This window comes from Mytilus edulis, chromosome 4 (genome assembly GCF_963676685.1).
Source record: "Mytilus edulis chromosome 4, xbMytEdul2.2, whole genome shotgun sequence".
Lineage (NCBI taxonomy): Eukaryota > Metazoa > Mollusca > Bivalvia > Mytilida > Mytilidae > Mytilus > Mytilus edulis.
The window spans coordinates 87,776,828-87,798,606 of NC_092347.1; the positions used below are offsets into that span (position 1 = coordinate 87,776,828).

At 33.5% G+C, this 21,779-nt stretch overlaps 1 protein-coding gene across 1 annotated transcript; it reads left to right on the forward strand.

Moving 5' to 3' along the window:
* Positions 1–170: 170 nt before the first annotated feature.
* LOC139520908 (mucin-2-like) lies at positions 171–21,284 on the forward strand. Its single transcript, XM_071313941.1, has 14 exons — positions 171–312; positions 1,688–1,777; positions 5,239–5,320; positions 6,359–6,583; positions 8,462–10,469; positions 10,792–10,826; positions 11,138–11,243; positions 11,852–12,948; positions 14,392–14,547; positions 14,943–15,221; positions 15,507–15,625; positions 16,404–16,634; positions 17,373–17,455; positions 18,044–21,284. The coding sequence occupies exons 2-14, from the start codon at positions 1,689–1,691 to the stop codon at positions 19,570–19,572; spliced, it is 6,039 nt and encodes a 2,012-aa protein (XP_071170042.1). The 5' UTR covers positions 171–312; position 1,688; the 3' UTR covers positions 19,573–21,284.
* The last annotated feature ends 495 nt before the right edge of the window (positions 21,285–21,779 follow it).

The following is a 21,779-nucleotide window of genomic DNA, read 5'->3' on the forward strand; positions in this document are numbered from 1 at the left end:
CTAAAATCTGACGGAAGGTAACTTTTTCTCATTAAAAAACCTTCATTGGCTTATATTTTTAAAAGAATTATTAATTTTTAATCACTGCATGAATTTTTGAAGTTCGTTATGCAATAAATTTATCGATGTTAGATTATAGTTTGAGAACTATATTGTCAGTGGATGGATATGTGACCACTACTTCAGAATTTCATTTCGCGCGGTAGACCCGAAAAGAAGAAGAGGTCCTGTAACCCTATTTTAATGGATATTGTCATTTTAAAACAATTTCCCTGAATTTTATGTGGTTGCTTTAGAACAAATTTATGTGAGGTAAGCTAAGATGTTTTTTGTAGAAATTGCAAATACTTATAAATGCAGATACGGTTTTATTCCACAAACGTAACGGCTTTGTTTATTTATTTTAAAAGAGTTTTCAGTAAAAAAGGTAATTAAAAAAAACACTAATGCAAATTGGCTTACACGTATTACAAAAAAAAAAACAACTAACTATAGAAATAATTGAATTATTTATAGTTGCACATGCAAATAATGTACATGGCCTCTTATAAAAACACATAATTTAAAAAATAATATGTTAAGCAATGTAGGCATCAGTGGTTGGATTTTTACAAACAAGGAGTTAAAAAGATGAAGAATTGTCTACACAATATTGGATCAAAGCTTGGTCCTCAATGGTTTTTTTTTTACATATGTAGTTATTTAATGTGGTTGAAATATTTATTTAATATAAAGCAAATAACATAACAGAGGGGGGATAGGACCTTTATCGGGACTCCGGGATCGGTTGTTTTTAAGCTCGGGATTTCGGGATTGACCCTTTCGGGATCCGGGAATTCTTTCTTCGAATCTCGGGATTTTGTGTTTTTTAAGCCCGGGATTTCGGGATCAGAACCCCTCCTACCCTCCCTCATAACAAAATCATAGGGACAAGCTGTGAAAACGTACAATGTAGCTCTTTTGTCCATCTATGGTCTGCAAATATCTAATCATCAAAAGCAAGGACGTATATTGTTAGTTATACGTCCTTGTCAAAAGCTAGTTATTCACAGGTACTTAGAGACAGGACAATATAAAATGATAAATCTGGTATTTTTTTTCTTTTTATATTGATTTCAATTAATTTCATGTTTTTCTGTAATATTAGAACATAACTATACTATAACTTGTATTTGCTTTTAACTATCAATTCCAAGTTTACTATTCACAGCAGTAGCTGATATGACTAACAATAAAGAGATTTGTACAGATTTTCTGTTTTTAAATGTGAATTCTCAAGGGAATCCCAAGCCAAATTCATTAATTTTCTTTTAAGTCTGAGCATTACTTAGTTTCTCCAAACATTAGTTTAACTCTCTTTTAAGTGCCATCAATTTTAGTTTAATTTAAGGTCTATCAACAACAGATCAATTTGGTTGTGTCGTCATATTTTGATTCTTAATTGACAGACGTATTGTTTGGAGGACAACTCTTAACTGGTTCCCTTCATTGAGTGTTCAAAATGTTATTGAACAACAGGATAGGGTACAAGAGTTTTCTATAATCAGAGGTTTCATATGCGTTTTTCCCCAAAAAGCTTTTCACTTCTCAACTCTATTACTCTATCAAGTACAAATTTGGGTAACATCTGTAGAGACATGGCCCAGAAACAATCTTATATATAATAATATAGTCTGGTTTGTTTCAGAATGTTATATGGTAAGATTGTAGTAATTAAAAGAAGTGGTGCTGATGGAGCCCAGTTCCCTTTAACCACCAGTAACTGCTTGTTTGGAAGGTAATATTCATCATTTCTCCTACTTCAAAACTAACAAGTTTTATGTCAAGGGATATTCCAAGTCATACATAAAATTGAGAAAGGAAATGGGGAATGTGTCAAAGCGACAACAATCCGACCATAGAGCAGACAACAGCCGAAGCCCACCAATGGGTCTTCAATGTAGCGAAAATTCCTGCACCTGTAGGTGTCCTTCAGCTGGCCCCTAAAAATATGTATACTAGTACAGTGATAATGGACGTCATACTAAACTCCGAATTATACACAAGAAACTAAAATTAAAAATCATACAAGACTTACTGAGGCCAAAGGTTCCTGACTTGGGACAGGCGCAAAATTGCGGCGGGGTTAAGGTTCATGTGGACCCTATGGCTAAAATGGCCTCATTTTCACCTCAAAATTTACTATGAGTACAGGCAAACCTGTGCATCTGGAAACGTTTTAAGGCATAGCATGCCCTAGATAAATAAAATTCAAATGCATTGTATGATTTAGAAAATTCATAACTTAACTGGATTTTGCCGTACACTTTTTCGTCCCTACAGAAGATGATAAAATTAACAAACAGTTGAGTTTACCTTGATATGGTCCACTCAGGTACACAGTTTAAATAACCAATTATTGTCATGTATCTATTGTCCATCTAATGTCCATGTCAATCAATACTGCTCACTTCAATTATTACCTGAGGGGAAGTTCTCAAACCTGTTTCCCAACTTTTGGCACCTTCTGGAGGAATGAAAAAAAGTGCACAGCAAAATCCTGGTAAGTTTTTATTTTTCTAAAACATAAAACATATTTGAAATTATTTTATCTAGGGCATGCTATGCCTGAAATTTTTTACAGATGCGCAGGTTTGTCTGTACTCAGAGTAAATTTTGAGGTGAAAATACGGCCAATTTAGCCATAGGGTCCACATGAACCTTAAATATGTTTATGAGATCTCAACCCTTCCCTTTACCTCTAGCCAACGTAGAAAAAGTAAACGCATAACAATACAAACATTAAAATTCAGTTCAAGAGAAGTCCGATGTCAAAAGATGTAACAAAAGAAAATAATAAAATGACAATAATACATAAAAAAACAACAGACTACTAGCAGTTAACTGACATGCCAGCTCCAGACCTCAATTAAACTGATTGAAAGATTATGTCTTCATCATATGAATATCAGGCACAATCCCTCCCGTTAGGGGTTTAGTATCATACTATCATAAAATATATGAGAAGAACATAACCTGTGTCATGCCAATAACTGGTTTTTTTTTTTAAATAAATGTGTTTAGTTCCGATGCAAAGACCCTATAAGTGAATCAATATTAAAGCCAAAATATGCAATCTTGAATGACCTGACAACAGTATCGTAACTATATCCCTTCTAAATAAGTCTGTTTAAAGGTTTTGTAAGCTTTTGAGGTGAATACTGACATTTTTTTGCTTTGTAAAGAATATTACCATAAAAGATTGGATGTGACATACCTGAACGTATATGATGTCTGCATGTTGAGTTATATTTAAGAATTATTTCATTATACTGGTGATCAAATTTAGTAAATGTTTTGACCAGTTTGTGATATCAAAAACCCTGGTGTAATAATTTTTCAGTAAGGGCAATTCCAGAAAAAAATGTATGGGGGGGTTGGAAGGCACTTTATATTATTAATACATGGGTGGTTGGTATCAGAGCAACTTTTCACACTATAATGCACTATAATTCTCAATTACAATTGTTTGGGTGGTAGGTACTGACTAAAACTGCCTTCAAACCCCCCCATACATTTTTTTCTGGAATAGCCCTAATACATAAATTTCTCTCGCTAAAATCTAATACGTTGTTACATACACGAGCGAATCGTACAAGTTGAGATATTTAAACACCATAAGATGTACCTGAATAACTTTGTAACTTGCCCTCTGTGTCCTCTACGTCACGGCACCATAAATGTTGTGTAAAGTAGATAAAATGCGTTGTGTATAGATTGTGTTTATTCTAACGTCTAGCCATTGCTATATAAGTAACGTCATAATTACATAAGTCCAGTAGCAACGCATGTATATATTTGCGCTAAATTCCTGACAGGCTTCAAAAGGCGTCATTATGGAGGAAAGGGATAACTATAAATAAAAAATAGCAATTAATTTGGTCAATTATAACATTTTCATGACATTTCAATGCTTCATACTGCTCCTTTTAACCACATAGCAATAACAATTTTATACATCAAATACCATTCAACATTGGGCCACGGTTTTTTAATTTGATGGTTTACGGATTTTCCCCATGAAAAAGTCGGGTCGGTCGGTCGGGAAAAAAAAAAGAAAAAAAATCATCTTTGAAGACAGAAAAATACGCAAAATCAATATATATTTCACCTTTCTAACAATATGTTTGTTATGCTATTTTATCATCATTTCTTAAATTTTAGTTCGATGAAATATTATTGCTCAACTGTTATAAACATCGCATGACATTGTCTAATAATTTACAGTAAAAAAAGGGGGGTGCACGGTCAAAGACGAAATTAAATCGTCATTTCAGAAACAAGAAAAATAAATTCGCGTAGCACTTTATCAATTCCAGAAAACTTGGTGAAAAATGATCTTCAAGCACGAAAACTGATAAAGAAAAAAATGTAAAAACGTCGTACGAAAATAAGTTTCAACACACGTGTTAAAAACCTAATAGACTCGTCCACTGGAAAACGAGATTATCGGGTTAATCTGTTGTCTCGCATTCCCGTTTTTTATCCAAATGGACGATAATTTTTTTATTATCTATGAAACAAGAAAATTCCAAATGATTTGTTAATATTCAGTACTTCAACTTGATGCCTTTACCCTGTCCACATTTGGACAAGTCTAATTCTATGAGATGATGCATCTTACGGACTGATGACAAATAAGGGAAACGAACTTATTGTGTTATTGGTTTTAAACACAAGTTTCGTTCCGCAATATTATTTGCGCAAACGACATTTCAAGGTCAGTTATAATTGATTTGTCTATTTTTAGAAACGTAAACTGGAAGTTTTATTTTTTCACAACAGAAAGTGTTATCAATTTTGTTAGTGATAAATGCATTTCATTTCATAAAAAAAATTATTTAATTATTTTTCAGGGATAATGCATTTGTTAGGGTCGGCGGGAATAAAAAAGCATGAAAAGTCAATTTTATTTTTATTCTGGAAATCGGAAAAATCGGGTCGGCGGATCCGTAAACCAACAAATTAAAAAATCCTGGCCTTGGAAGATGTTTAATATTAAAATAAAAAATAAATATAAATAAGTTCTGCTTCTAGAGTTTGAAAATGGGGATAGTTGTTCATCTATTCCGATTAAATGGATGCTCAATTATTTAAATGTGTACTTTTTGTATGTAATATTGATACAATTGTTGGTAGCTGAAAAAATAAAATTTAGTAAGTTTTAATTTCACTAAGATAGTTATATATTTTTTGTAGGAGCAATGACTGTGACATAAGAATTCAGCTTCCAAATGTGTCTAGAGAACACTGTAGAGTTAGTGTAGCAGATAATGGAGAGGTAAATATGCAAACACTAATCCAGGGAGAAAAATAATTAATTTAAAATCACTAAATTGATTGCTGTCAGCAAATTTTAGTGATGGTTCAACTCAGGAATTAATATTGTTCTGAAGATCTTGCAATAATTTTGGACCTTTTCTTACGAACAAACATAGAAATGACTTACTTCAGGGTGTGTATAATACAGGAATTGCATACATTTTTTCTTCTGGATTTTTTGCAATAAAGAATAATTAGGCCGAGAAAAAAAAGATCCGTGTTTCCGGTAACCCGACCGACCCTGTTTTTTTAGCCCCGACCCTAACTTTTTTATTGGATCTTCAAAAAAAAAAAAAAAATAATTTATCAACCGACCCTGTTTTTGACACAGGCTTCTGATAGATGACATAATATTTTTTCTCTCTTGCTTCCTCTTGCATAGAAAGCCAGTAAAACATTTTATTAATGTCAAAAGGTATTCCAAATAGGTTAAAATCCAAGAAATTTGCACAGCAGGTGCTTCAAAAACATTGCAAATGGCACACTTCCGGTTTTTGAAACTAAATACGGATCCGGACTTGGAAAAAACATGATAATTTTCCGGATTTCATTTACGATGTCAAAAAAAAAAAAAAAAAAAAAAAAAAGAATTCCGACCTACCGACCCTATTTTTCAAAATGATGTTACCGGAAACACATATCTTTTTTTTTTTAGGCCTTATTGTTTTAAATTACGACCTACTGACTCGATTTTTTTTCAGAATGTTACTGGAACCACACATTTTTATTTTGCCTAATACAATTGGTCAAATTACTACTAAACTTTGAATTGATGTTAGGACGTGTGAATGTGCATGTTGATTCACTTTTGATTTTGAAATTTTTCTGGTGTTTCATTCCAGAGTTATGAGACTTATAAATCATATTTGATGAAATATTTATTCCCCTAAATATCCTCTGCCATGCCTTTTCTAGTGTCTTTTAATAAATTATAATCAATTTTATTCTCCAATTTAAATTATAATTATCCCAATCATGCTTTTCTATTTATTTGTAGGTTTATTTAACAAACCTGAGCACAGTCAATCCTATTACAGTTAACTCAAAATATATTGACACTACATTAAAACTTCATCATGGAGATGTGTTTACAATTATAGACAGGTCTTTTCGCTTTGAAATTCCTAATATAACAGGGAAGTCCCCAATCAGAAGCCCTTTGAAGAATTCAGTTATTACTCCAGTGAAAGGATCACCAAATAAAGGAATGGGTACACCTAAGGTAAGTTTTGATATTAATCTTCTTGAAACCATGTCATTGTTAGAATCACTGAACAAGGGATTGTCACCTTTTAACACTGTTGCTTTTATGATTGGTAGGCAATTATAATTATTGACAAGCTCTTCAGTTGGGTTGCCAATGTAAATAAGTTGGAGAAAACTAATGTAAAGGGCAAAATATTTGATGAACATAACTGCATCAACTATAGAAATGATTTGGGATTTTTTTCTATAAGACAATATAAGAAGATGTGGAATGAGTGCCAATGAATGTCACATATATACTTAGTCAAACATCAAAGGCATTGCATACATAGTCAAACATCATGGACATTGCACACATATTCAAACATCCTCAACATTGAATATATAGCTAAACATCATAGCATTGCATACATAGTCAAACATCATGGACATTGAATACTTAGTCAAACATCATAGACATTGCATACATAGTCAAACATCATAGACATTGCATACATAGTCAAACGTCATGGACATTGCATACATAGTCAAACATCATCAACATTGAATATATAGCTAAACATAGACATTGCATACATCAGTCAGGGGACTTACTGAAATAAGTGATTTTTAAATCACTTGTTTGAGTAGCAAATTCGGTGTTTTGTCACAAATTGGGATTTTGTAGTTTTTTTTAAATTTTAAAGAAATAGGTTTAAATAATATCTTTAAATTAGTAAAATTAAAAAAAATATGAACTTTTTGCTTCTTTTAAGTAGCAAGGTTTATGCCTTTGATGCTATCATTTAGCTGAAAATTCTATTTAAGTTGAAAAAATGCTATAATAATGGCTTAACATAATGAACTGATACTTTCTTAAAAGATTTTTCACAGCAGTGGGAGTATTTTTCCTGTGAGGTTCACGGTTTCATCTTTCAGATTATGTAATAAAATTCTACTGTTCGCGATAAAAATTTCACTGTTCAGGGGTGTTGAAATTAGTGGGGGGTTATTAACAGAATGATACTTAAAGAAGTGATTTTTGGGAAGGAAATGGAGGTCTGATACTTAAACAAGTGATTTTTATGTCATTATCCTAGATTCAGTACAAGGTCATCACCTGAATTGACCTGGTCATCCTAGACAACACAGATGTTGGTTCTGATAAGTTTAGAAACATAATTAGTCCCTGGATCATTAGTATTCTATATTTAAAGCTACCATAAAATTAAATCACTTCTAGTGATTAATTTGTACTACTTAAATAGGTGATTATTAAAGAAAGACAACTCTAACTTCCAACCTTTATGGAAATAATGTTACTTGAATCAGTGATTTAGAAAATAACTTGTTTAAGTAAGTCCCCTGACTGTACATAGTCAAACATCATGGACATTGAATACATAGTCAAACATTATTAACATTGAATACATTGTCAAACATTATTAACATTGAATACATTGTCAAACATTATTAACATTGAATACATTGTCAAACATTATTAACATTGAATACTTAGTCAAACATCATAGACATTGCATACATTGTCAAAAATGATTGTCTTTTTTCTGGACAGAATTAATAATTCTCCTGAACTGTTTTTCAAGAAATGATATGCTACTTTTTCCACTTTATGCTGGTAACATTTTGTTCCTGCACCATGACAATGTTTAAAACTAGGAATCATACACCTTACAACATTCAATTTATAATTATCTAAAATGCAATAATTTATGTAATTTTGGAAGTATTTGTCATATATTGGAAAATGCACTTTTCCCCTGGTACAAAAGGATTTAAATTTTTTACAACCTGAAAGGTGATTTATTTATTTATGTAGATACATAACCTACATCTATTTAATATTTCAAGTAAACTGAAGTACTGAGTACAAAAAATGTTCTTTTATTTTCAGACTGTTGATATGAATGAGACGTTAGCTTTGAAGCCATTATCACCCAGTAACAGAAAAAGTATAGGAGGATCATCAATTAAGAAAACCCCAGCTGGTCGTGCGCTTACTCCCCAGCCAGCTAAAATGTCAAAATCAAATTCTCCAAGACATAATTCTACTCCAGCAAGCATAAAGAATACCATGAAAATACTAACACCTAAATCCAAACCTCCACCACCGTCTGAAGGTGTAGACAGTAGTACCAAAAGCAAGAAACCAAGAGTACAGTCACCATCTCCAGTTAGAGGCAGTGCCAAGAAAGTTCATGTATCAAGAGCTGAAGGTAGAGTTAATACTCCTGCTAGGAAATCTTCATCTGATACAAAGTCAAATAAAACACCAGGAAGAAGTCCAAAGACCAAAACTCCTGCTAAATCACCAGCAAAACCTGTCCTAGAAAATGCTGCTACTAAGACTCCTGCAAAATCTGAGACAAAAACTCCAAATAAACAAACCCCTGCTAAGTCATCTGCTAAACCTCCTTCACCAGATGTGGTAACTCAAGCTAAAACTCCAAGATCAAAAACACCAGCAAAGTCACCTGCAAGATCAGTGACACCAACAGCTAAAACTCCAAGGCCAAAAACACTGGCAAAGTCACCTACAAGGTCAGTCTTACCAGCTGCCAAGACTCCTGTTTCAAAAACACCAGCCAAGTCTCCAAGCAGATCAGTTTCACCAGCTGCCAAGACACCTGTTTCAAAAACACCAGCCAAGTCTCCTGTAAGATCAGTATCACCAGCTTCAAAAACATCAGCCAAGTCGCCTGGCAGATCAGTTACACCATCTGCTAAGACACCTGCTTCAAAAACACCAGCCAAGTCTCCTGGCAGATCAGTTTCAACAGCTGCCAAGACACCTGTTTCAAAAACAACTGCCAAGTCTCCTAGCAGATCAGTTTCACCAGCTGCCAAGACACCTGTTTCAAAAACACCAGCCAAGTCTCCTGCAAGATCAGTATCACCAGCTGCTAAGACTCCTAGGTCAAAAACACCAGCCAAGTCTCCTGTAAGATCAGTATCCCCAGCTGCTAAAACTCCTAGGTCAAAAACCTCAGCAAAGTCACCTGCAAGAGCAGTATCACCAGCTGCTAAGACTCCTGCTGCAAAAACACCAGCCAAGTCTCCTGTAAGATCAGTATCACCAGCTGCTAAGACTCCTGCTGCAAAAACACCAGCCAAGTCTCCTGTAAGATCAGTATCACCAGCTGCTAAGACTCCTGCTGCAAAAACACCAGCCAAGACTCCTGTAAGATCAGTATCACCAGCTGCTAAAACTCCTAGGTCAAAAACCTCAGGAAAGTCACCTGTAAGGGCAGTATCACCAGCTGCCAAGACTCCTGCTGTTAAAACACCAGCTAAGTCACCTCGTAGATCAGTATCACCAGCTGCTAAGACTCCTACTGCAAAGACACCAGCCAAGTCTCCTGTAAGATCAGTATCACCAGCTGCTAAGACTCCTGCTGCAAAAACACCAGCCAAGTCTCCTGTAAGATCAGTATCACCAGCTGCTAAGACTCCTGCTGCAAAAACACCAGCCAAGTCTCCTGGCAGATCAGTTACACCATCTGCCAAGACACCTGTAAGATCAGTATCACCAGCTGCGAAGACACCTGTTTCTAAATCTCCAGCCAAGTCACCTGTAAGATCAGTTTCACAAGCTGCTAAGACTGCTGCTGCAAAATCACCAGCCAAGTCTCCTACAAGACCAGTTTCACCAGCTGCTAAAACTCCTAGGTCAAAAACACCAGCAAAGTCACCTGCAAGAGCAGTATCACCAGCTGCCAAGACACCAGATTCAAAAACACCAGCAAAGTTGCCTATAAGATCAGTATCACCTACTGCAAAGACTCCTGTTACAAAATCACCAGTCGGGTCACCTGCAAGTTCAGTTTCACCAGCTGCTAAGAGTCCAGTGAGGAAAACAACACCTAGGTCAAGGTCATTGTCACCGGCAGAAAAGTCAACAGGTATTGAATAAGGCACTTGGAATCATATGATATTGTATTTCTCAAAGGGGTTATGCTGTGCAAGTTTTAATGATAATGTTGTTAATTTTTATGTAAATCAGCCAATTAATAACCCTGTTTAAATTTCATTCATCAATATAATAATTATGCAATGGAAAAGTCAAATAAACAGCTATAGCTATAAATAGAAAAATAACTTGAATTACTCTGTAAGGTTTACTAAAAAGCAAGTCTTGATGTAGAATAAATTTGTAATATAAATAATTTGTGTACTGACCATTGTTCATAACAAATTATGTAATTTTAACATTCTATGTTTCAGCCAAGAAGACCCCACAATCCAACAACAGAAGAAAGGTAAAACTTATTATTAAAATAATGTATACAATTTTTTGTTGAGCCTGAGAGAAGCCTTTTTTGTCAGATCAAAACACACTATTCAGGGCTATATTTCCATTCATTCACAAAGGTACTAATTAGAAAACTTTGTTAAAAGTTTTATGACACCTTCTATCATATGATATTGACTTAAAAAATTACATTTTCATAAAAGAAAAACAAGGAAATTATGATCCCCCTAGAAAAAGAAATGTTTTATTGAATTGTATGTAAATGTGTTTATTATTCATACAAGGCTTGGATTATAATAATCATTTTGTTTATGATAGACTATGCCAGCAGGCAGTCCTTATCATCCAGCAATAGAAGACCTTAGGACAGAGTTGTCTGAATTGAGGAGAAGATCACAGCCATTGATTACAGAAAGCCCTTCAGGTATTAACATTTATGTAATCTACAAACAGGAAGTATTAACCTTCTGAGTACAAAATATTAGAAATGATAAGAAATATGAACTTTGTTTCACATGCAAGAAAAGCCTTTTCTGTTGGTAAGGAATGTGATGTAGATTTTGGAAAATGTGGGGTTGTTAAGATTTACATAATTGATGACTTTGCCATTTTAACACTCAACCTACATTTGCTCTCAAACAAAATCTTCAGACTTGTAAAAAAAAGCCAGTGATAATGTCTTTTTTAATTAAAAACAACCACTACTGTTGTTGGTTTTTTTTTTGGGAAGAAGGGGGTGCATAATTTTTATTAAAAATCGAAAGTTCATTTTCTTTGATTATTTGCAGTATTTCACCATATATTTTTATTGTCAGTCATTTTTAACCTGAAAGGAACTTTTTGGAGAGAGGAAAGAGTTTCTTTTTTAGTAATTGGGAATTTTCTCTTAGAGGAAAAAGCTGAATTATGGATGTAATGTGAGGCTTACAATATCACTGAATGCTTATATATTATCTCCAAACATGGGACATTGAAATATGATAATGTTTGACATTGACACTATTTGTAATTTATAAATGTTTTTTGTTGCAGCTTCTCCAAAATTAAAAAGTGGGAGTAAAAGGAAATCTACTCAAAGTATTGGCTCGGATGCGAAAAAGAAGAGAATTTCATTTGGTCCATCATTAAGTCCAGAAATGTTCGATAAAAAACTGCCACCAATAACTCCAGTAAGAAAAGGTACAACACCAAGGAGATTGTCTGAACCATTTAGTGTTTTATCACCGAAGTCATTATTAAAAAGAAAGTCTCTGGCTAATTTTAGAAAAGAATCTACAATCACTGAAGAAAGTCCTAGTAAGGAATCACCAGTAAAGAGTGCAAAATCAACTCCTGCAAGAAAATCTCCTAAAACACCAAACAGAAAGTCGCCTGCAAAGTCTCCAAAATCTACACCTGTGACAACCAAATCTCCAAGAACATCACCTGCAAAAGGAAAGAGTCCTCAATCTCCAAAATCACGAAAAAATTCACCTGCCACAGGCCGAAAAACAAATAAACGCCTGTCAACATCTTTATCTGAAGAAAAATTAAATGCAGATATAAGTTATACTGGTATTGAAGAGTTAATGAAAACCCCAACGGTGGCAACAAGTACTCCTAAAGCAGGAAAGGAATCAAGTGGGCAGCGTAGACGTGCAAGCACTGGTGCTCTGAATCTGACTGGAGTGAAAAGACTTATGAAAACTCCCAAAAACAAATTGGATGAGATTAGCTTTACAGGGTTATCCGCAATTATGAAAACACCTGAAGCAGAAGTTCAAGAAGTGAAGAAGGTCACACCAAAGACATCAACAAGAAAATCAATTCAAGGAAAGAGAAATCCCTCACCAAAATCAGCAAAAAAAGCTACACCAGCTAAAAGAGTTTCAACTCCACGCAAAATTAGTCCAAAATCATTAAAGAAAACTCCTAAATCTCTCAAGAAGTCCCCACCATCAACAATTAGAAATGCTGTGGCTATGAGGGCAATACATGGAAAGCAGAAAACACCTAAACTTCCAACTAATCTTTGGTCTGATATTGTCAAGAAAGGCATTGCTGACACAGGGGTAGCTAGAAGACGATCAGCAAAGAAACCTCTTCCAGTTGTGCAGAAGAGAAACAAAACACCAAAGAGTATAAAGAAGGTATTTTTAAACTAAGAGGGCTTATTATTTATTGGTAATGTTGTAAACAATACTGTCTCAGGTTAGGGGCACTCACAGATGTGTTTTATTGGGCATATTCTTTATGTGTGTACCAAGCAGTCTTCATGCTTAAACACAAGTTCTACTACATTGGCTTGTTAAATTGCTTTTATGCTTTTAAAACTCTTCTCTACAAACCAACAGAAACCAACTAAAATTTTCAAAAAATTGAGCTTTGGCTTATGGACTCGCAATTTTACCTTGAAGGCTAACCAAGTCCAGAACCTGTAGTTCAGTGGTTGTCTTCGGTTGATTTCTGTCATATTTGCCTTTTGTAAACTTTTATGTATTAATTAACCCTTTCGCCGATGAGTCCCGGTTTACCGGGATTCACGCTTCAGACAGCTGACGACGAGTCCCGTTTTACCGGGATCAGAATACATCTTTTATATTTCCCGCTCAAAACGTGCAAACATGAGTTATCTTTCTTTGATGAATACCCGGATGAAAGTGTAAACATTTCGCTTCCGTTTGTTGAAAACCGTGTCAAAATCAGAGGAAATTTACGGAATTTACGAGAATTTGAAATGAGGGAACATTTTTTTTGAAAGAATATGGAAGAATTGAAGCCAAACTAGTATACTTTTTTGACATAAAATGTTGTTTTATGTACAAAACACTTGGAATGGACATCGTTCAGTGTGAGGAATTTGTACAGCCTCATAAAAATTTTCAAAACTTTGCCGTTTTGGGTTAAAAAATTACGATTTGAGGTCAAAGAGCAGAATTTTGAGAATTTCACCTATATAATGCCGAAAATTTAAAAATTTGAATATTTTATGAAGAAAAAATTATCAAAACATAAACAAAACTGTGAACATGGTGTTAGTGAATGAAATAAATACACAAATAACTACAAACAAGTTTTTATTGACATTTATTATGAAGATCTCCCACTTGAGTAAAAGTAGCCAGGGAAGCCATCGTCTCAGAGTAGCTTCTGTCTGGGCAGCAATCGGTGAAAGGGTTAAGCAGTTAATCTCCTCATTTCGTTGTTTCAGTTTTTTTATGTCGCAACATTTTATAGCCAATTTAGACTAAAAAAATTTCCCTCTTTGTTGAGGGTCATTACAGTGGCCATTAATTGCTTACATCCACTTCATTTGAACTCTGGTTAATAGTTGTCTCATTTGCAAAATCCTGTATTTTTTATAATGATAGTTTTCGTTAGAATTATAAAAAAACATGATGCTGAGTGGGGTCTCTTCTGTTACCATTGAAAGTACAATCATTTTGATATTATATACCTGACTTGCTTAAAATAATATGGGTTCATGTAATCGTTCTTAGGGTCAGCTGCAAGTTGCAGACATTAAATGTTTGTCATTTTTGACTGGATATTTATTTTAGTAGGTAAAAATTGATATCAACCATATTTTGTAGAAGATGCCCCCAAAGACTCCAAGAACAAAAGCTGCATCTAAAGCACCAACCACTGGACATGCTGACTCACCAGTTACTATAGTTATACATAAGAAGTTAACATCCACTCCTGCTCTGTTACCAAGGAAGGGAAGGAAAAGCATTGGAGTAAGAAAGGTATGTGTATCAAAGGTACTCATTTCATGTTTATACCCCTACTGGTTTAGCAGGTGATATTTATGAATGGTAAGGGGGTAAACAATCGGTTCATCATTTCATCCTATTTTGACAGAAATATGAAAATTTCACAATCTTTCTCAAATGGTTTACATATGCACCTTCTTATTTCACAATCTTTCTCAAATGGTTTACATATGCACCTTCTTAAACTGTTCAATTAGAATTTAATGCAACTATTTTAATAGAATATATTTTATTTAAAGTTGCTCAAGCCTTCCAGTTTAATCTTCCTTATTCAATACAAGTAAAATAATCAAATGATGTTGACAAATTCAAATTGTGTTAAGTACAAGTAAATTATTAAATGTTAACAAATTAACATTGTATTGCAGGCAAAACCAAAAGCAACATCACGACTATCAGGTATAGCTGACATTTTTAGGACACCAAGTCCAGCAAGTTCTCCTGAGAGAACAGGAACACCATACTCACTCTATTCTGATCTGCCAGAAACACCCATTGGTCCTGGAGAAATGTTGGTATCACCAATGTCTTCAACAAAGAGAAAGTCTGTCCCTACACCTAAGTTAGTTGGAATAAAACAGTTGTATGCTACACCAAAACAGATAAAATCACCAGCTAGTCCTTCAGGTGTAAAGGAAATGTTTAAGGTATGTAGTACACTAAGAACTCTTTAAATGGAAAGAAAAGTTCTTAGCAGCCAATCAGTTACAAAGATACTTTGGTGCATGTGGAAGTATCTTCTATAAGTTTGAAATAGTTTTATCATAATATTCCATGAAGCAAGTTTAAATTATTATATTTGTACGGTAATTTAGTATTTAGTTTTTGCAGATTGGCATTTTTGTAACTTGACTGATGGAAAATTAGTCAGAAAAAATTATTTAGTGAGTTGTATAATTTTATTTAAGATGCGATTGGTTTTTTTTTTTTAGACACCTAAATCAGCCACTCCAAAACTCAAAGTGTCAAAAAGCACACTTAAAAAGTCTGCAGCTAAGAAGTCACCTGCAGCTAAGAAGTCACCAGCAGCTACCAAGTCTCCTATTGCCAGGTTAGTAGTATTAAAGACTCATGGTACTGTGGATTCATTAATATTCATTGGATACTTACTTTTTTGGATGTCATGGGTACAGGGGAACCATGAATTGCAAAATGTCCAAAGGAATGTATCCACACTTTACCAAAACCACGAAATTGAATATACATGAATATCCAGTGTTCCTCAATCCTCCAAAATAAATAAATCCACAGTAGTTTGAAAATAATTTTTTAAATGATATTAAATCCAACCATGGTATAGACATTATAAAAAAAAGTTTAATTTCTTTTATAAAGAATGATTAGGTCAAAACATGTCTTTACAGATGTAGTTTAATATACACCAAAACGAGTCGCCAGCAAAACTTTCTGAGATATATGAAATATTTAATCTGTTGTATATGTTCTTGTCAATGTTGAGCTGAATGGATGAGTTTGTTCCAGTGACGATTTCTGTTGGTTTTTGCCTCCAAAATGCCAAAGTCACCTGAGGAAATGGCTTCATAATTTCTGGAATATAACAAAGAGAATCAATTATTGTATCACATTAATGGCAGTAATGATGCCATATAGCTTCCATGTAATACTTTGTGAAATCATATTTGCATCTTTTTTATTCAAAATACAGTGTCAGTCTGAACTTAAAACTTTTCAGTTATATGATTGATGAATAATTTTAAGAAAGGAGTTAGTAGCACAGTACCCAGAAGTTGAAGGTTCATGTTACCTGGTATTTCTTCTGAATTATGCAAATTAATGGTTTAGTTGTGATGGACAATTGTCTTTTTCAGACGTGGCAGAAAAAGACTTGCCCCTGCATCCCCAGATGTTACAGAAACAGTGTTGGAGAGACCAACAAAAAGAACAAAAAGAGGTGCAGTTAAAAAGACTCCAGTCAAATCTCCCAAGAAGGCTGCAGCATCTCCAAAGGTTACAGAAAAAGCAACAGAAGTTTCATCTAAGAAAACAAGAAGAGGTGCAGTTAAAAAATCACCTGTTAAAACTGCTGCCAAGGCCTCAAGGTATGCTTTTTACTTAAGAAGACAGCATTATATAGATGTCTGTTATTTGACTGATAAACAATTACTTGTCATTGTCAGATTCTACCACTACATTGAGTGTGATACAATATTTATACACTGGAGACTAAATTTTCAAACAGGTAGCTTGCTGAGTGTTTATATAGATATTTAGAATTTAACTGTTAAGAGTGGATAAACATTGTATCGACCCGATTTGGTGGTGGAATCTGTTACTCTAAAGATTTTAAGATGTTATGCAGATCAGCATAATGCCTACTTTCGAATGCTCTGCAAAAGAATATGTTCTTTCCATGTGAAATCATCAGACATGGTTTCCTATTTTATGACGACACAATAGGAAATTCAGTGAAAAGCAAGAAAATTTGACATCAATGATTCATAATCAAATTTAACCTATGTAGACCTGACATCAAACAAACCACAAGTTTTAAATAAGAATAACAACAGGATACATTTGGTAAGAATTGGAGAAAGTGAAATAATGTATACATTTCCCAGATTTGGAAGTGCATTTGTTTCGACATGTTTTTAAAATTTATTAAAACTTACAAAAATGGTTGAAAATATAAAACAGCAAGCCCTAGTAGGTTGTGCCTTAATAAGAAATATCTACAAAAATTAGTATATAGCTAGAAATGTTGAACAGTGTTATTTATAAAAATAAAAATAAAAACGACTTCAATGATGAAATTATACTGGTTTTTTGTTTCATTTCAGAGTTAAATCGAAAACAGTATCGGCTGTGACATTAATTGTTACAGAGGAAGTAGTAACGGTAACAGAAGAAGTAGAAATAGCTGGTAAGTGTTTAGATGTGGATTGATTGCAACCAACACATAGCAAGTTTATATTACTATCCAAGCTATTGTATAATATATATAAATGACAAGTTTATATTACTATCCAAGCTATTGTATAATATATATAAATGACAAGTTTATATTACTATCCAAGCTATTGTATAATATATATAAATGACAAGTGGTGCAAAATACCCTATAGCACATTTACCAGATCCTAAAATGTGAAAGTTAGTGATTAGGTCAAAGTGGAGCACTAGTAGTAGTATGGTTGTACTAGGATTGTACACCCCTTTTTCTTGGAAATTCATTTTCCCCCAAACAAACAAAAATATATTATAAAAGTGAGCTATTGAAGACAAATAATATTCACCAAAATATGTTGACGTACATCAGTATTGACACTGCTGTGATGGTAATCTTCGGATATCAGTGTTACAACCATTAACTAATTCATTGGGTGGGCTTTTACTGATTTTAACATGCTTAATTCCAAGTTGAAAATGTATTGCATTTTGTTGTTGTTGTTTTGTTATGAAAATAATTCTGATATTATTTTCATTATATGTTATTTTTTGTTTATTTAAGTTTCAACACCTGATGTTCCAAGAGCTAGAGGTAAAAGAGTGGAGCGTAAATTGAAGACATCACCAAAAGCTCTGAAAAAGAATGTTGTACCTAAAAGCAGCAGTCCAAGAGTGGAAGTAGTTAAGAAATCTCCTTTAGCAAAGAGAACCACAAGAAGAGGCAAAGTAGTAACACCTGCTAAAACTCCTAAAATATCTACTCAAGTTGAGGAGAAAAAATCTTTCAAATCACCAGTGAAGGCAGCTACACCTAAAAAGAAGGCAACTAGAGGTAAAGCTGCAACAATACAGGAAACTGTTGCAAGTCCAGCTAAAAAACCTGTCCGAGGTGGAAAACGGAAACGATCTATCTCATCTGGTGATGCTGAACCTCCAAGTAAAAAGCCTGTACAAGACCAAAAAACTTCACCTGAGAAAGTAAAAACACCAACAAAATCACCAACAAAATCACCAACAAAATCACCAACAAAATCACCAGCAGCAAAACGTACTAGAGGGAGAGGAGCAGGGAAATCATCTCCAAAAAAGCCAGCAACACCTGCAAAATCTGCTGTAAAGAAAAATACCAGAGGAAAGGTCAATAAAGTGGAAACTCCAACTGTTTCAACAGTAAAACGAGCAACACGTGGTAAGCCTGTAAAATCTCCCAAAAAAGCTGCAAATACTGTTGTTTCTGCTGAAGAACAGAAAGCTGCAAAACCAACTCCTAAAAAGTCACCAGCCAAACCAGCAGCAAAGGGAAAAGCTTCAAAATCAACACCCAAGAAAATAGCAACCCCTAAAAAAACACCAGTCAAACGTGCAACAAGAGGCAAAGGAGCAAAGAAAGAAACAACTAAAAAGGCAGAGAAAGAGGAGACTGTAGTTGTTGAAACAACAAAGGTTGATACTCCAAAAAAATCTCCAGCAAAGAGATCAAGAGGAAAAGTGGTAAAGGCAGCCTCACCTAAGACTAAAACACCTGTAAAAGGAGTTATATCAAGGCGGGGAAGGGCAGTTTTGCCAGAGCAGTCACCAGCAGTTGTTTTGACACCAGTTGCTAAAGTTAAATCACCGAAGAAAGCTAGTCCAGTAAAAAAAGCAAGAAGAGGAAGGAAAGTGAGTCCTGTCAAAGCTGTACCTATTGTAGAGGAAGTTGTACAAGAAGCAGCAGTAGTATCTAAGCCTAACAAAAGACGTGGGAGAGCTGCTTCTCCAGTTAAACCTAAAACTCCAGTAAAAAAAGTTACCAAAACTAGTGGAAAACGGAAGGCAGCTTCACCAGCAAATATGCCTAGTCCTACAAAAGTCAGCAAAGTAGATGTTGAAACAGTTCAGCAACCAATCAAAGGCAAGAAATCAAAAGTGGTGAAAACAGCTAGTCCATCACCAGTGAAATCTACAAAGAGAGGAACAAGAGGGAATCCTAAAGCAAAAACTCCTGAGAAAGTATCTAAATCATCTCCGCCCAAGAAAGCAATGAAAAAGGTCAAAACTGTCTCACCAAAACAGAAAACGCCTGTGAAACGAGTGACAAGAGCTAGAAAATGATATTAATTGTAAATATATATATGTACAAATTGTAGATACTGTATTTATAGTAAATGGCTTTAGGAAAGTGCAAATAAAACCACAATGTATTTACAAAAACTTATTTGAATAAAAAGTGTGCCATCATAAAGAACAATCAAGAAAACTGTTTTTTGGAAAAGTAATATTTATGATCATCATGTCTTGCTGTCATATTAACTGCTTAAAGAATTCAAATAAGTACTTTATATATTGATATTTTGTTAACAAAAAATTGTAGCTTTTTTAAAGTCATAAGGTTGAGTCAAGCTCACTAAAAAGAAAGATAACAGAATTGTGTAATTTTATTTTTATCTTGTTAAAGGCAGCTTTTTCTGTAAAATATTATGAATATGCACATAAAGAAGTGTTAAAATACACTGTGTTGTAAAGGTACTGTACTATATCAAACACATGGACAGAAAAAATAACCAGGTATAATGTTGTAAATTTGTTCTATATTATTTTGTAATCATTGTTTTAAAGTATTTATTACCTCTTGTGTTTAATGTGAAGATTTTTTCGACACTTATAATTATAATGTAGAATTTTAACTTATTTTATTTGACAAAAACATGGTTTTTATTATCTCAGATTTTTTTCTATATTTAAATTTTATTTTTTTGTCATGTTTTAGCTTCAAAACTTTTTTTTACCATTTTTCATCGTATTTGTTAACTAATGTTTTTTATAATTGTAATGTGAGCTTGCAGTAATTTCTTCTGTTTCATAAAAAAATATGTGACTGAGAAAGAAAACAGATTGTGCTTTGAACTTCTATTTTGTTTATGCAATTGGATAAAAGGAATATTTTTTCTCACATAATGCATTAAAAGGTATGATTATAAAATGAATCCATTTTATTTCAGGGTTGGTTTTCATTTTGCTCAAAAATGAAATTATAGACAACAATAATCTTATGATTTTAAACATGTGTTATTAAGATTGATGTAAATGGCATACAAGTCTATAATTGTTGGTTTTTATCTAACATTGTAGCTATTTTCACAAAGACATAGGGAGACAAACAACTATAAATTGCATTGAATTTAGTCATGATGAAAAAAAACTCTTCACTTAGCGTTGAATTAATATAATATAGTTGAGACTGTGGATTGTAATTGGAGTATACATCACTTAAAACAACACAATTTATGTGACACCTTATATATGTCTGGTTTGTCAGTTTAAATCTTCATCATTATTTATATAAATGAATTGAGTTTGATTTTCTTATGTTGTCATTGGTTAACTTTTTTTACATCAAATTTTTTATTCTATTATTCATTAAATATGGAAGTTTTTTTGTTTTGCATGAAACTTGTAATAATCATGAAATGGAATATACAAATAAATTCAATTACCAAATGATTGACAAATTAAAAAATTATCATAGTGCCTTAAGATCAGAATAATTACTTAGAATTGTATTTGTACTCACAATAGCAACCTAAAAGTAATATAGAAGGTGTCCATATCATAATATTTTCATTGTTTTTCTGAAACTGTTGTATATATATTCATCAATTATCACATTATCAATCATATATCATTTTATTTCTTATCTTATCACTTCTCATTGTCTGGTACTTTTTTCTTAATCGGTAAACTTTTATGGTATGTATGATGAAATTTTATGAGTCCTGTATGTTGATGTCAATTTACCCATATACAATAAATGAATGGGAAAGATATACTGCTTTATTTATTTAAATGATAGTTTATTATCTGCCAACTTGTGAATTAAATTTGTTTCTTAGATTCAGTGAGATCCATTTGATCTTACTAAGCATAATTTGCTACTTGAAGATGAGGTCCTAGTGTAATATTCTGGCAACAGCGATGCAAACACCTTTCATAATTATTTGATTTGGCTTTCTACTAGGTTAATCACAATATGAAGTTTACTTATGCTCCGTCTCTGATACAGACATTGTCCCATTTTCATGCTCCATTTATCGACATTAAATATTCCCTGTCAGGTTTTTATCTATGCATGAAAATGACTAGATATATTGTATGATATGACATTGGATGGCTTTGACTGTATTTTTCAGTCCCGTACAACAAGTTAGCATATGTGGTCTTTAGAGGAGTATTTTTAATTCTAAAAAGTATTGGATTTTGTGCCACAAGTCATTTACTGCAAGTCTTGTCAACTTCATTTGGTCTGCAGGCAATGAAAAGTG